At 32.9% G+C, this 16,991-nt stretch overlaps 1 protein-coding gene and 1 long non-coding RNA gene across 2 annotated transcripts in view; one reads left to right on the top strand and one right to left on the bottom strand.

Annotated features, from left to right (window-relative positions):
- The first annotated feature begins 346 nt into the window (after positions 1–346).
- Positions 347–10,182, top strand: LOC148272318 (uncharacterized). Its single transcript, XR_015824873.1, has 3 exons — positions 347–540; positions 7,874–7,984; positions 8,456–10,182. It is a non-coding gene; the product is annotated as an uncharacterized LOC148272318 (long non-coding RNA).
- LOC148272317 (uncharacterized) overlaps positions 4,275–16,991 on the bottom strand; it is a 57,292-nt gene continuing 44,575 nt past the window's right edge. The window contains exons 2-3 of the mRNA XM_088240211.1: positions 8,502–8,623; positions 4,275–6,925 (exon numbers count right to left, since the gene is read on the bottom strand). Coding sequence (XP_088096337.1) covers positions 6,922–6,925; positions 8,502–8,623 — 126 coding nt within the window. The 3' untranslated portion in view covers positions 4,275–6,921. The remainder of the gene's footprint in view (positions 6,926–8,501; positions 8,624–16,991) is intronic.

Here is a 16,991-nt window from a genome sequence, read left to right as displayed (position 1 = left end):
TTTCAACATTTTCTTTAATTTTCAGGTATGAAATATTTATACTATCACCTTGTTTGATTTAAAATGCTTATGGCAAATGCAATTAATAGTCAAATACACAACTTTTTGACTGGCTATCTAAAAATGTCAATATAATTTCAGCTTGTCAAAAAGATGACTTAATATGCAAAACATTATCTAGAATATTAGTTTAAATTTTATAATTAATTCACATAAACTTTTAAGATGTTATAGTATTGACACTTTTCAAAACAGATAAATTTACAATAGGAAATAGAAAGTACTTAAGCCATAAACAAAATCTAAATCAACCAATTTTAATGACACTGCTTTTAGAATTATCTATGATGGAAATTAATGAAAAAATATTTGACATTTGAGTCCTGTTTTCAAAACGCGATATTTCCCTATGGCTGCCATCGGGAGATAATGGGTTCTAGAAAGAAAAGACTCACTTATTGCAACAGAGAGGGAAAACATTTTCGGAAACGGAATATGGAAGTCTAGGCATTAAAAGGATTTATGATCAGTCATTAACAGGTTAAGTGCTCACTTTATATACTTTGTAACTTTCATTATTTCTGCCTTCTTTTGAACATCCATATTTTCTAGACCCAAATTGACTTTTTTAAATTAAAAAAGCTGAAACCTTTGTTGATGCGAGTGAGATTCATTTGACTGAATTATTTCACCTACTAGGCAATTCTTGAAAACAGTTTTCGATTTTTATACTTCTAATACCAGTTAGTTTAAAAAACAATATTTTTAGTATCTTCAAATGTTTGTAGACTAGGCTTTTCACCTCCTAGGAAGTTATAATTCCTTCGTCCTCTTTAGATATCTGTCCCTTTATGTAAATTCCTAAGGCCAGGTTACACCAAAAAAATTGAGTTCAAAACAGTCAAAATAAACTAAATAGATTGCATTAAAAAATTAAGATCAAACAACACATTTTACCATTTTGTTGAAAATTGCAACAATTATTTACCGTTAAAAATTTATAAAAATAATTTGTTTTCCTGCACTGACCCTAAGAGGATTAAATTATAGTATTGACCTACAATGATTTGGACATACTCAAAATGTAAATAAACCTGTTTTGTCATAAGTAAACATGGACGCCCACGACAGGACTTCAACTCAACTAATTTTAAACAATATAATTTCATAACTAAATCTAAAATAAGTATGCATATAAATCCATGGCCAAAAAATTGTTATCATAAAGTACATTATTTATTAATAATTACAGTATTTAAAAAAGCATTTTACAGCATTTATATAATATATACACATGACAAAATATATTCAGAATGGGATTTTTAGAGTTTTAATATCCATCGATGCTTTATAATAACATTACACATAGGTCACAGAACTTAAAAGAAAATTTAAGTGAGTAGAATTTATATATTTCATAGCAGCGAGCTGTAATCAAAAAGTTCATTAATATATCTTAATGTATAGGCTCGATGCAAATATTTTATGTTGACCTTGTTAAAAAATAAACCTGCGACAATATGCATCGATAGTCCAATGTGCTAACCACGTCATCACAATCCTCAATGTCAAAAGGTTATTCTTAACAAAATTGAAGCAATCTTCTGAATTCATTAAAGTTGATTAATGACGATCTTTCCAGACATATAATATTATGTATGTGACTACGTCCCTTCGCCTGTCAATTTAAATGTTTATTTTTACTAGAGTAAATTATTGTAATGGTTCGCAGGTCTATCGATTAATAAATAATTCTCCAACAGTCTGTATTAAACGCTGCAGCGAGACTGTAATGTCTAAATACGATTTGAAATCATGACAATCAACAATCAAGCAGCTTACCTTTTGTTTCTTTGGGCAGATTGTGAGAACAGGCGCGTATAGCCTGGAGAGACAGATCACGCTTGGAATAGTTCATGGAAAACGTGAAAGGGGACCTTTACAAATGAAGTGGACAAATTTAATCAAAAGAGTCACAAGTGCCACACTATATGAGTCCACGAGAATGACGTAGGACTAAGAAAGATGGGGGAGACTTATCCAAGAACATGATGTTCTGATCCTTATAACTGAGAAACAGACTAGGAAGAAGAAAAGTAATATTCATGGAATCACTTTTTAAAGCGCCCTGAGGTAAAAAAAAAACAGTAATAGTGTATTACAAAAACGCAACTGTAAAAGTTATCTATAATAATAATAATAGCAAATTTTGCTTAAACACAACAATTTAAAAAAAAAGAGATAGCAAATCTTTAAACACATACAAACAACCGTGTAAGAATGAGTTACTCAGAAATAAATTATTTTTAAATTAAAAAATGTGTAAAGGTAAACCCCCCCCCCCCACCCCGTTGATTGCGACCACGGCAATTGCCGATTTGCTATAACGCGATCTTTTTCTCTGGAGCTTGAGACTCAATGCATTTATATCCATATATCACTTCCATTTTACAGCCTATGGATCAAGGCACAATGGCAGCATTCATTTAAGAAAAACGATGCGCCGACTCTTTGAATAAACTACTAGAGGTGATTGAGACGCCATGCAGGTTTGATGGAAACAATTTGATATTATGGAAGCTATCAGAGACATTGACGAAGCGTGGAATGAAGCCAGTCGTGTATGAAGGGTGTTTGGAAACGTTTGTTCAGAGAAATTAATGATCAAATCAATTACAAAAATGACATTCTAAATATCATTGAAAATATTAGACTTATAGCCAATTTCGGAGGCATCTAAGGTGCTGGTGTAGATGATGTTCAGACTCAGTTAAAATCACATGCTGAACCCTGAACTGATGAAGAGCTTCGGGAATGGACCGTTATACTATGTCACAAGAAAATGACATCTCGGAACCTGTTCTCGTGTGAAAAATTCCCACATTGATCGTGATATTTCACTTATCGTGTCCATGTCCAGAACGTATCCCCGCGATCAACGGGGGTTACCTGTATATATCCCTTTCTCACATAAATGCTTCCATGTATATCGTGATTTCTTTTCTCCTTTTTTTTAAACTGTTGAGGGCAAATATTTGTGTTTATTGTACATCGCTGTTTGGCATAGTTTCCCATAAGAGACTTGAAATATTTTTTTATTGTTTTTGTAGGGTAGTCAACAAAATATGTCAGCAAAAAAATTAATTACTGCATGTGTGACTTCTGATTGATTTAGTATTTAGTTACCATTTAAGGATTGAGTAACACACTTTTTGTAACAATAATGATGTCTCGAATACTAATTAACCGACCAACATAATTTGGCACAAATATCTTATAAAACGAGGTTTAGCATACTCAATGACTGCTGCATTTTTTGCATACTTGAAGTCTTGTGTTTTGTAAATTGTATAATTGGAAGACTTAGATTTCTATCAGTGGAACACATTGTTGTTTATAAATAGCACCAATGAAGGAATTAGAATACAAATGGCTAGAATTTACAAGTTAGGACATGGTGTACAATGATAAATTATTATTTTTGAATACTCAAAGCCTTTCAAAAATTGTTTTACATTATTACATCAGCACATAATGCACAGTTGCGGCAAATGCAAGGAGTTAAATTTATGTTTATTTTTTGTATCACCGTGTAAACACAATAATTAAAGTATCTGACAGCGTCTAAATATTTGACAAGTCAATTATTTTTCATTGTACAATAAATAACAAATTATGTATAATTAAATAGACACATTACAAGCGCGAACTTGATGGCATTTCAATACAAAGGTTTGCTTTTTATTTGCTAATGGATTTTTGTCATAATCCGACGTGATGCTATGCAGAAAATTTTTGTGAAAATGCTTTAATTACACGGCAACTGTAAAAAACAAAACAGATATAAAATTTCATTAATAAAAAATATCATTTTTTTAAATAAATAGATAAGTTATGCTTTCAATTACATTCTTCATAATATTATAATAAAGTGGGGATTGTAGAACAAGGACAGATGTGCAAAAAATGCAACATTGACTTTCTTTTAAATTTGGTATTGAAAAAGTTATATAAAGGCTAGTTATATAATATCTTTACCACATACATGTTTGGATGAATATCGTAATTTGTTATCTTCCCAATAGGAACTTTTATCTTTTTTTTTATAGTTTTTAAATAAGCAAATTGTGAATCACGAATGAGACGTTTCGTACCCTATGGGGCGGTACATATTAAATTACCGCGCCATACTTGTATGCAAAGTTTGTTAGAAGCGCACTCGGCGAGCATGACAATACGTGATGTCAAAGTGATGTGACTCCAACTGCTAGCTGTTTTGTGTGTGTTTGTTTAAAAAACTTGTTTTGCGTACACTGATAGTTATATTACTAGAATAGTAAAAATTTACTGTTAATATTTAATATTTTTTCAACATTATACTCGATTTGTGAAAATACCCTACTGTTGAGAGCAATGCAATATTGCTAAGTATGAAGCTGCTAATAATGTGTCTACTTTTCATGTCAGTGATATAACGAAGAATTGTTTTATTTCAACATATACATCAAGGTATCAATTTTAAAAAAAACAAGAGTGTAATTCAGTAGCCCCTTTGAATCGAAGCATAAAGAATGGCAACATTTATAAATGATATGCTGTCATAATTTTCCTTGCATATTATGTACCCACATCCGATTAATTTGAAGTGTGTGGAATATATTTCAATGTGACTTCATCCATAAACACAATGTACAAGATATTCACTCCATTTATGAATAATTACTTCTTCGATCATTGAAACCTCCATCATCCATTGTTAGGAAATGATTCTATGTTACAATCGTAATAAATATTCATGCATTCCATATGGCCCGCGGATATAGCACATCTTACAGCATCTTTCATCTAGCGAACTGTGGGAGAGATTCATTTGTAAATAATGCCCGTGTTATTATACACATATCATTATGTAAATATACGAAATTAGAAACCTTTATTAATTTATGCTTTAAGTGCATAAGGGCAGCGAGACACTTTTCAAGTGAAAGATACAAACTATCTTCCTAATATTTATCCATAGAATTAAAATTATAATTCTATGATTGTACCTTTTATCAGTTATGAATAAGTCGCATTGATATACATCTTTTTAAGAACCAGAGGTCTTAATCATGTTTAGCTTTGTAACACTTCAGTAGTCTTGTAACAACTACATTTTATTCTTTAATCATACAATCAAAACAAAACTGACATTTGAAATTAGACACGTGAACTTCACAAACAGTTTTTTTGTTATTGTTTTTTTTTTGCCTTGGAACTTACACTGACCTTAGCACAATATAATTAAATTGGTGTAATTATATATCTTCTCTAAGTGCTTCCAGGCATTGTCTAAAGATATTACAATAAAGAGAATAAACACATCTTATTGTTGACACATACGTATCAACGAATCTATGTATCAAGATAAGATGTATTCAAACTTTATGTTACTCAAATGGAATAGGTATTTTTTTATCTCTTTAATTATGTCTAGGAATATCAATTCCTCTCCTAAAGAATTGATACATAATTCAATAGAAAATTCATAGTTTTCAGTTGGTAGATTCTCAATACACAGCAAGAGCAAGCTTAGTTTTATCTACGTTGATAACTTGAGCTTAGCAACCACCCAATAAAGTTTTCTCTAGTATGCATTCGAGATATGATGTTAGAGAAGGCTGCTGCGTGTGCCTTGGACAGCTAGAAGGACGAATGCATCGATACTGGAAGATCTCCATATTACAACTCGTCTGTCAGTGGTGTGTCTGAGGAGGATACTGTCTTTCTTTGGCCATATTGCTAGATGTGAGCCAGACATTCTAGAGAAAGCATAATGTCTGGCCGAGTTAAAGGTAGGAGAAGCCGGGACAGAATCCCATATAGATGGACTGACCAAAAAAAGGAGGTTAGGGGGCTAAAATTTTATGTGTCTGTTCATCCGGCTGAAGACAGACTGGAGTGAAACTGACTAATCAGAATTGTTCATGGTGGTCACGATCCTCAGCATTGAGGGACCGACTTGGGAGAAGAAGTTTTGATAATATAGAAAAACATCTTATGACTTTGGAATATGCTTCCATAACCTTAAAATTTGTGTAAAACTCCGAAGCATCCAAAAAACAAAAGAGTCAGTATCAATTTATGGAATGAATTTTAACCATATACAATGAAAATCTATTTTGTACATTTTTAATAAACATACGTATGATATAGTACTATAATTCTATTTTCGTAAATGGGGTTTAATGCCAAACAAGTTCCTGACATAATTACGACCTGTGTAGATCTATTGTGACAGGTCCCCGTAAATTAATTATTGGCACCGATCCTTTGAAGAGCCGGGCTACTGAAAGAAAGGCTAGTGCTTTAATATATATTGCTAAATCTCCTCTTCCAAGCTCAGGTCCTTAATGTAACAGGCTCATTGATAGAGGGCGAGTGCTCTCACATCTTCAGTACCATAATACTATGCTATGTGAATAATTGATCCATAGTGACACGTCTGAGTTCACGTAGATACCAAAACGGATGTTTTTAAAGTGATGCTATACAAACAGAACCAACTCCTAAATACAGGTACTGACATCTATTGTGTGTGTAAATAAAACTTATAAAAGATCTATTATTTTAGTTCCGATAAAGTTTCGTTGCACTTGTGGCTAAGATTGTAACTTAAAAATTATGATACATATTAGCGATACGGAGTCAGCCATTTGCACATAGGTAACATTTATTCTTCTTTTAAAAATACCGATTCTCTTGAGAGACAATGTATGTGTTGCCTCAATACTTTTATTTGTAGCATTGTCTCTATTTCATTTGATTGTTGCAATTCTTAGTACCGATTAGATAATAGATATTTTGTAGATCGATGAGAAAGAGTGACGGATATTAAATCGATGTTTGTTTCCACATTGCGTCTGCCTTGACTGCACCAAATCATCTGAAAAGAGAAAAATTGATCAGTTTAAAAAGTATAAGAGCATGGGAACATACATTTATTTTTTGATTTTTGAAAATCATGAAGTTAAATGATTTCATCTTGATTGATTGGAAGAAATAAGTTCATCCCATCTATGTACAAAAAAAGGTAAATATTTCAACTCATAGTAACAATTTCAAATGTTAGAATAGACACTTGAGACTGGGAGGCTCACTGATTTTTTAGACAAATAATTTTAAAAACCTATATCAAATTTTAAAAACAATGACATATGATTAAATAGTCACAAGCGTAAAGAATGTCAATTTTAATTCTTATTAAATAAGAATTGAGGAAAGTGAGAGTGATCATTTACCTATTTCAAAATAAACATATTACCTACACACATCAACAAAACTATCACTCCGTTTCACCATGAGGGTTGACATAGAGGATAGAACGCCACATCACTCTGTCTTTGCATGCAGACCCCGCTGCTTCCTGTACATTCATACATCTTCTCATGCACGCATGATGATTAATCTGATTTTTACGTCATGTTCCTCTTCAAGTATTTGTTGAATTTTGTCATGTCATGTCTTCCTTGGTCTTTCTTATTTTTAGTATCCATCAATATTCGCATCGTAAATCCTTTTTGCCATTCCTTCGCTGTTCATTTGCTCTGCATGTCCAAAATAACTCAGCACTCCTTTCTTGATCTTGTCAATAATGCTAGTCTCAGGCTTACATAATGCACGGATCTTGACTTTGCTGCACTCAACAAGCATAGTTTTATCACACATTTGACTGAGAGATTACATTTTGACAGAATTCTTATCTACATAATATTAAACATTGTATTCATATTTGATTTAATGCATTTTATTTGAATTTAAGTTTATGCTTAGGAAGCTTCATGTGTCATATGGCAAAGAGTTATGTTTAAAATATGTTTATAAACTCTTCTAGAATATGCCTCTGTGGTCTGGTCTCCATTCTATGTGAATCACATAAATCACATTGAATCAGTCCAGCATCGCTTGTTTCGAAAAGCAGCGTGGATGCTTGGACTAGAGAGAGGTAATTATTCTTGTGCTGATATAGAGTCAATGTTAAATATTTCTAGTCTACAAAAACACAGAACTAATATTGACTCCATTTATATGTTCGGCATACTAAATAATAAAATCGATGTGCCATCATTACTGGGACAAGTAAAATTCCATATTCCGACTCGTAGGTTGAGAAACCATGAAGTACTGTTCATTGATAAGCATATAACAAACTATGGCCTTAATTGTCCAATGACCCGTGTTTGCCATATTGTTAACTCAAGACAAGATCTGGACTTTTTTGGTTAAAGTTTACAGCGATTCAAACGAGCCCTAAATAAATAATGCAAATTTTGTCTTGATGTCCCTTATGTTTGTCAATGCTTCTTTTCTTTTTTTTAAAGTGTTTTTTATTATTTTTTCTTGTTATATTAAAACCCTATAAATTGACAATGTTCGTTGATAAATAAATAAATAATAACTTTTTTGACTTTTTCAGAGTACAGTGGTTTGTGTAGCCGCTGTCAAATTGTCAATTCTTTTACCTTGGTAAGCGGTACATTCCTGGAGGCACTTCCCTCCTATCTGCATCATCTCCCAGCCCCAAACCAGCCACCATTTGCAGAATCTCCCGCTCTTTCTTCAATTCTTCCCGACCGCTTTCAACCTGGAATTCAACAAAACATAATTATAACTGAATGACAGATGAAAAACACAAACCTGTTTATATGAGGAAGACCTTTTTAAATTGTATGTCAAATGTCAACTAACAGAAATATTTTTGAGAATAAACTATTGTTTTGATGTTTATTTGTAGGTATGTCAAATTAGTATATTTGTGCAGATGTTGGGCTGTTGGAAGCTGGTTGGTGTAAAAGTACCAACAAAACATATGTTCAAGAAACTGAACAAAAAGAACATACAACTAGTTGCAAAGACAAACAAGGGCAGTAATATAATGGTATACAATATATTCATAAACATGATCAACATAAATAATAAAACTTCAATCTAACCCATGCCAATCAATCTTTATTCCATGCTGTGTTAATGGCGAAGAAATCTATAAAAATCCGGAAGATCTATCCCAAAGAATTCCGAGTTTTGTGACGAATTGACTAATCTACACATTCTGGATATTGGGGTATAAAAACAAAAATTTGTCTTAGAAGTTTAATTTTCTAAATTGTACATTTTGACTTCTGGTGACACGGTTGAGAACATGAAAAGAAATTGATCGCAACAGAGATGGGACATCACTTATAGGGTTGAGTATTTTGTAAATGCACATAAGGTCTATTTCTGTTATACGTTTCTCCAACGAAGACAGATTGAGAGATTGCTCTATTTAAAAAAAGGAATAATGTCCCTTGGCAATCCAAGCAAGCATGCCACTTTTTTTAGAAAACGGTGTTGGACAGACTCAATGTGGTCAATGTGAGTCCTGTAGAAAGGAGACCCAATTGGAGAAGCATATTCTAAATGGGGTCGAACTAGTGAGCATTGAAGAGTTTTGATGTTATTAATGTTTTTTAAGTCCATCGTCCTTCTATAGATTCAGGATTTTACTTGAGACCGGCCACAGATACAACTGTATTATTAATCCACCTGGACACATAAAAATAGATAGTTGTTTTAAATATTTCAATGCCATTAATAAATTTAAGGATCAGAATTCATCTTTGTTTTGAAATGTTTTTGCTGGTACAGCAGTAGCTATTAGTATGCAAACGGCCCTATTCTCAAATACAATGCACCGGTTGGCATTGATAACGAAAGTCGACATCGACAAATATTTAGTGAATGGAATGCCAGGAATGTGTGTTACTATTTTACCGCCACCAATACTTCGATTTTGCAGCTGATGTCTCGCTCACACCTACCGCACGTGAAAGAAACGGAAATACAATTTGAAATGATTGGTTTTGACAATACTAGTTTAAAATAGGAATGTTTCCGATTTCTAATAACGGTTAGGTACGCACAAAAATGTTTGAAATTACCACATTTTTGATAATAATATTTGTAATTTTATTTAATTTAGTTATCTAATATTAACAATGAAGAAGTTCAGTGCTACGGGAAATAAGATATACAAAATGATTTCTTACACGCTGTAAAAATTAGAGCATTTAGTTTTACGGCGAAGATTTTCGAAAATGCGTAAAAAAAATAACAAAAATGATTTTAATAAAAATGAACTACTTTGAATTACGTCGTTAGTTCTTCCGAATCAACAAACAATGGAACCTAGTGATAGATTTCCGGTTTCCGGGAAGTCAACTCACCAATCAACAGAACTCACCGGCGAGAACTTGTGACGTCACAGGCGAAGTAATTTCAAAATTACAAAACTTTTCTTTGCAAATATTACGCATTTTTTTTAGCACACGTGTTTATTGTAAACATTGTAAAAAAAAGAAGTCTAATTTTTCAAAAGAAAAAGAAAAAAAGGCGAATTTTTAAAATGATTAAAAAAAATTGCATTAGAAAGGATTTTTTAATGGTATCTACGTCACAATAATGATTTATTAAAAAAAAAAAAATGTTTTTTATTTTTAACCTTTCCCTCACTAAGCATCCAAAAATTACACATGATCCGAACGGGGGGACCAAACGACCCCAGCGTCTACTTGTATTTAGTCTACGTGCCGTTAGGAGAATAAAACGTTGGAAGTGTTTGTTGGAAATGACCGTGCAATAATTTATTTATGTTTTCGCGTACTCATATTTTACTCATTCGTGTATTTTATTCATTTTTGTTAGTTTACCGAATGCTAATGTACATAAAGTGAAATTGACCCTTGTATAATTTACGTCTTTTTTGTTTAAAACAAAAACAGGAAAATGTTTATTTCTCTTAATTTCACGATTGCATAACATATACGGCAAATAGCTTTAATAATACTTCTTTTGGGGCTTTTGAATTATCTGCATAGCGGCGTTCTTACACAAAACTCAAACAATGCATCGAATCTTCATAATAATTACATCCGCGCGTTAATAATGATTTGACTCTCAATCATTTTAATAAGCACCCATTTAAAGTTAACGAAGATCGCCCAAGATTTCAGATTAACTAGAGGAATTATTACAGCCATTTGTGGTCGGTTATTACACTCGGGTTGGCGTTCACACATTCTGCATCTGACGGGATAATTAGCATTCGCAATGCGAACTCTTCATTAATTGAAAATAGCAATAACAAATTAAGATCGTCGTTTTTATTTGAATACAACGCACGTCATTATTGTACATTCTCGGAGACCAGACCGCTGCGCTGTGCACGTGCAAACCACGAGCCCACTGCGTGATATCGCATGATTGGTCCATTTCACACCACGGGAAAAATCTACACGGCATGATAAAATACAATACGATGGATCGATATTTATTGTTTTACAATTACTTATTTATTTTGACATATTACAACAGAGATGAAGAACATTTAAGAGAAGGTAATATAGAAGTCTAGGCATCTACAGGGCTAATGACCTGTCAATGGCTGGTTTAAGTGGCCACTTTACACACTGTGTAACATTCACTATTCTGCCTATATTTGAACATCTTTATTCCTTTAATTCTTTCATCTGTTGATGTTTGTGAAGATAAAGAGGTGAAACCTTTATTTACGCGGGTGAGATTCATCCAGTTGAATTATTTCCCCTACATACTAGGCAACGCCTGAAAATTTACTGAAAATTGACTTCTATATTACCTTCTCTTAAATGTTTTTCATCTCTGTTGTAATATGTTAATATAAACAGCTCCCCAGGGAGTTGAATCCAGTTCTTGTCTACAAAAATTTGGACAAACTCAAAATATTGTTGACTTATTTATTTAATGACTGGCAAACGCAATAACCAGTACACCATGAGACGGACTAACATCCAGTTGATTTCATTTTGCAGGATTTTTACCTCAGAGTAAATAGCAGAAAACAGATAACATGCTAGAAAATGCATGCCAGTCTCTAAGCCACGTTCATCGGGCCTACGGGTCTTAGTCGATCGGCACTTTGGCCCTCAGTTAATTAGGTTCTCAAACACCTAGAAAAGGGAAATATCCCTTTTTATAACATTTTAAAAGTTAATGAATCTGGTTATGGCCCGTGGCTAGTGTTGCAAACCACGGATCAGAAGTCCGAGGTTCGAACCCCACTATACCCCAATTCGATTCACATTTTCTAATAGTGAGTTATTTACAACTCGTTGAAAATGGTCACCAAAATTGAAATATTTGGGTAAATTATAAAAACGGTATTATTTCTTTTTAAAATAAAAATATAACCGAGGCGTTTTTATTGATATTTTTACTAGCCACTAACTACTATGGAGTTATTTAAAAAAAATTAAAAATTATCAAATTTAAATAGGAACTAACGAATCTAACAAATGTCAATCCACTTTAGTTTTACCATGCCGTTTAGATTAAGATATATGTATGAAATAGGCTATTCTCCGTCGGGTATCACGCGACTGGTTTGTTTATTTGAACATTCTTGTAATAATGAACAGACTTTAAATGATAACTTTACTTGAGACTACAAAAAATTCATGAATCAATAATGTTGTACGAAACTTTGATGGCTTTATTTTTAAACAAATTTATTTTTTTAAGGTATACATGATCAACATATTACAGCAGAGACGAAGAACATTTTAGGTAGGGGAATAAAGAAATCTAGGCATATACAGGGCTTATGACATGTCATTTGCTGGTTTAAGTGGCCACTTTACACACTATAACATTCACAGTCTATATTTGAAATTTGATCATCTATATTCCTTCAATTCTCTCATCTGTTGAGGTTTGTGAAGGTCATAAGCTGAAACCTTTACTGATGCGGGTGAGATTTATCTGAAATCGGGAAATATCACATACGACGAATACTGATAAAAATATAAGAAATGGATTTAGAATAATTAATTGTATTTTCAAAATCAATATGGAAATTGTGGAGATATGTTTTAATTTTTTTTAACTCGTCGCTAGAAAAACGCGACATGTTTGGCCTCGATAGTTGTGACGTCAAGTTTCATGACAATGTTCTAAACTAATTTGAATGGTCAAGAACAAATAAACTTTAATTGCGACGTTTTGGGGGCGTGCTCGTTTCATCCCTGCAGAAGTAAGCAACCATTTGCTTTTTCTGATATTTTATTTAAAAAAATTTAATTCGTTCTAAAAAAATATTTTAATGTGCCAATATGTCTTCTTGCTTATACTGATTATCGTGGTTTCGGATGTGACAGGGTTTAAAGAACATCCTGTATATAAGACTTCAAAATAAACCATGGCGATCTTGTTAGTTTTAGTAGCGAAGATATCTTCAAAATCCGGAAGTTCTATCCCAAAGAATTTCAAGTTGTGTGACGAATCGAATAATCTACACATTCTGGACATAGGGGCACAAAAACAAATGTTGCTCTTAGAAGATTGAATAAATAGCAGATTTTGACTTTTGGGGACATGGTTGGGAACATGAAAAGAAATTGAGAAATTTTTGGCGAATTTGATATTTTCATCATAAAACCAAAAACAGACTAAATATCTACACTAGAAGAGAGGAGGGGGTAAAGAGGGAAAGCAAGAGGAAGGAGAAAGGAAAAACTAAAAAATTCTGGCAGTGGCATTTCATACGAGCGGCTTTGACGTTAGTGGGTGATTATTCCACAATCTAGCAGTTACTACTATGAAAGAGGAAGCAAAAAAAATAGCTGCCTATGCCTACCCCTACGGAGAAACGGCGTGATGGTTTTTTTGTTTTGTTTAGAACGAATTTCGCATGCTAATAAAAATAGCGTCAATTTCCACTAAATACATCAGCCCAGTTTACCGTGTAGGCGCTGGATTCTGCTATACGCCTTTTCCCACGAGTGTGTGATCCGCCCAGCCAGAGGTGAAAGAAGTCGATGGTTCCGGTGATTCAGTTACGGAGTTATGACATAAACACGTCAAATTGTTGTTCAGTTTTCGCATACGTGCGAACGGATTTTTAGAAAAGGCGATTAACCTCTGAAAAGCGCGAGAAAACGTGTAAAAAATAGCGGGGTTCGAAGGATAATTAAACCATGGGGAAGAAGTGAGAGGCAACTTTAGTGCGTAGCATTCTGGAGAGTCGTGCGGTGGTGTGGGGGCTGGGGCTGAGAAGCCACTTAATCACTATAGTCCTTAAAATATAGCTTGATTAGAATGACAGTTGTCAGCAAAAGTGACGACATAACTTTGTAGTAGCAATATTTTGAGTTTGTCCAAATTTTTGTACACAAGAACTGGATTCAACTCCCTAGGGAGCTGTTAACATTAATATATTACAACAGAGATAAAAAACAACATTTTAATATAATAACCTTCTCTAAAATGTTACCTATATTTAGAAGTCTAGGCATCTACAGGGCTTATGACCTGTCATTGGCTACAAACATAATTATTCATAATTCTTCAAATCATCCCGCATTCCATTCAATGATACATCGGTTAATTAACGTTCCACTAGACTAAATGATACTAATTAAAAAAAATGAACCTTATACAATACAACAGATTGCTAAAAATAATGGATATAATTAGAACTTAATTGATAAAATATTAAAACAAAAACTTAAAAATAAATATTTATATTCTACTACCACAGTAAATAAAGCAATTGAGGCGGTTTCTTTTTATAAATGACATTTTTTCCAAAAAATTGTCTAATTCCCTACCATCAAACATTAAACCTGCATTCTACACAACTAACAATAAAGGAACATTGTTAAAAAATCACCAAGACAAAGTCCATAAATATAATAAATCTGGCATATACCAATTAAATTGTAAAGATTGCGATTTAATCTACATTGAAAAAAACTAAAAGAAACTTTAATATTAGATTTAAAAAACACTTAAGGTGCCTAAATATATACATATTTGTTTAATTCGCACACCATCTGATAATAATCATAATTTCAATAAAGACACTGGATTGAAGTATTTTATGTTAAAAATAAAATATTAAAGTTAGACAACTTAGAAATCTTAGAAATTACAAAAGCGATTCATAATAAGAAAAAAATAATTAATAACCAAATAAACAATATTTATTTGCCAAGGTCCGTTCACTCTTAATGGCAAAATTGGCAGTTCACAGCGGAGTCCTAGTCCCGTCCCTGATGTATGGGAGTGAAGTATGGACTTGGAAAAACAGGGATGAAAGTAGGCTGAATGCTGTCGAAATGCGATCTCTCAGGCGAATGTGTGGTAAAACTATGTACGATAGATGCACAAATGTTAAGATCCGTACATTATGTAAGGCCGAGACAAGCATTATCGACAAAATCAAGAAAGGAGCTCTGCGCTGGTTCGGACATGTAGAACGAATGGACAGCGAAAGAACAGCTAAGAATATTTACAATGCGAATGTTGATGGATGCAGAAAAAGAAGAGGACCGAGAACGACATGGCATGACCAAATCCAACAAACACTTGAAGATGGACATGTCAAAAGTCGGAATAATCGGCGCGCGTGCATGCATGTAAAGGAAGCGAGATCTGTACGCAAAGATATAGTGTTGTGGCGTTTTATCCTCTCTGCCTACCCTTACGGGGAAACGGCGTGATAGTTTGTTGTTGTTGTTGTTGTTATAAACAAATTTTTTTTAGTCCACTTCTGTCTTGCTTCGAAAATATTCATCTTAAATTACCACCCTCTTGGGAAAAAAAATTACTTAATTTATTGGCTCCACGTGTAGTATTTAGGAAACATAAAAAAATGAAATAGGAAAGAATTCATTAATTACGTAAACCTTGACGAAGAAGCTCCTTTGAAACCGGTCTGTAGAAAAAAAATAGTGGTTAAAAACATAGTTTTTTTAAAATTTTATTATATTCATCTCCATTCGTACAGTTCAGTTTTATTAATTAAAATATTTGCCCATAATTTTTTTACTCGTTTCTCAATATAAATATATTTCCAGCAGAGGTTAAGGCACACTTGAGTCAATTGACTTTAAAGGTTATTAATAGAACCTTTATTAGATGTATACTTCAACGTTAACATATTGTTGCGTTAGAACTTAGAACAATGGATACTAATGTTTCTGGTTTCTGGGTCAATAGCGAGGAAATTTTCTCTCAAACAGTTAGTTGCAGGAAATTTTGTATCAAAAAACAGTTCATTCAATTACATGACGGCACATGAACTAATGCAGTCACATAAGAATGGAATTACTTAGGCGAAGGCGCTCGTTGGTCAATCGATAACATAAAAACATCTATGCTGGCGAGCTCATACTAATGAATTAAGCGGCAAAATATTTTTCAGTCCACACTCACTTAGAAGGTTGAAAAATTCTTACCCATTAATACTAAATGCACCCTTGTACAAGCATTACTACTACCCATTCTAGATTACGCTGATGTTTCCATGACTGATTTAAACTGTGAGCAACTCGATAAACTTGAACGACTTCAGAATGCATGCATAAGGTACATTTTTGGTCTTAGGAAATATGACCACATTTCTGACTATTGTAGGCAACTGAAATGGCTCAAAATTAGACAGCGGAGAGACTATCACTCCCTCCCATTTCTGTTCAATACTTCATAGTCCGTTAGGACCTCCTATATACCTCCTATATACCTGCGTGAAAAATTTCGACGCTTATCAGTTCACGGTTTACCTGTTCGTTCTAATACTCAAGGCACTCTCTTAATAAAAAATAAAAATAAATAAAAATTTTAGTTGCACATGTATTATTAAATCATTTTTCTGTACTATTTTTTTACATGTATAAAATTTTATAATATATTTTGTGTATTTATGTGTCTTAATATTTATAAATGTATTGATTTTAGTATAGAAGACTTAAGAAGACTTAACATGGAATTTTCTTACAAGTTGGGAGATGAAAATTAAAAATTCTGCTACAGTAAAATTGTGTATTGCGCACATTAAATAAATAAAATATAAAATGTACATAGCTGGATACTTTATTGGGTAGATTTTTCCGAATTGGTTTACCTACTAACAAATGCTTGAAAATATTTCATAA

This window comes from Micrasema longulum, unplaced genomic scaffold (assembly GCF_059751315.1).
Source record: "Micrasema longulum isolate JH-2025_06_02 unplaced genomic scaffold, ASM5975131v1 h1tg002380l, whole genome shotgun sequence".
Lineage (NCBI taxonomy): Eukaryota > Metazoa > Arthropoda > Insecta > Trichoptera > Brachycentridae > Micrasema > Micrasema longulum.
Note: the sequence above shows the minus strand (reverse complement) of the source record. Positions and strands in the feature narration are given on the sequence as shown.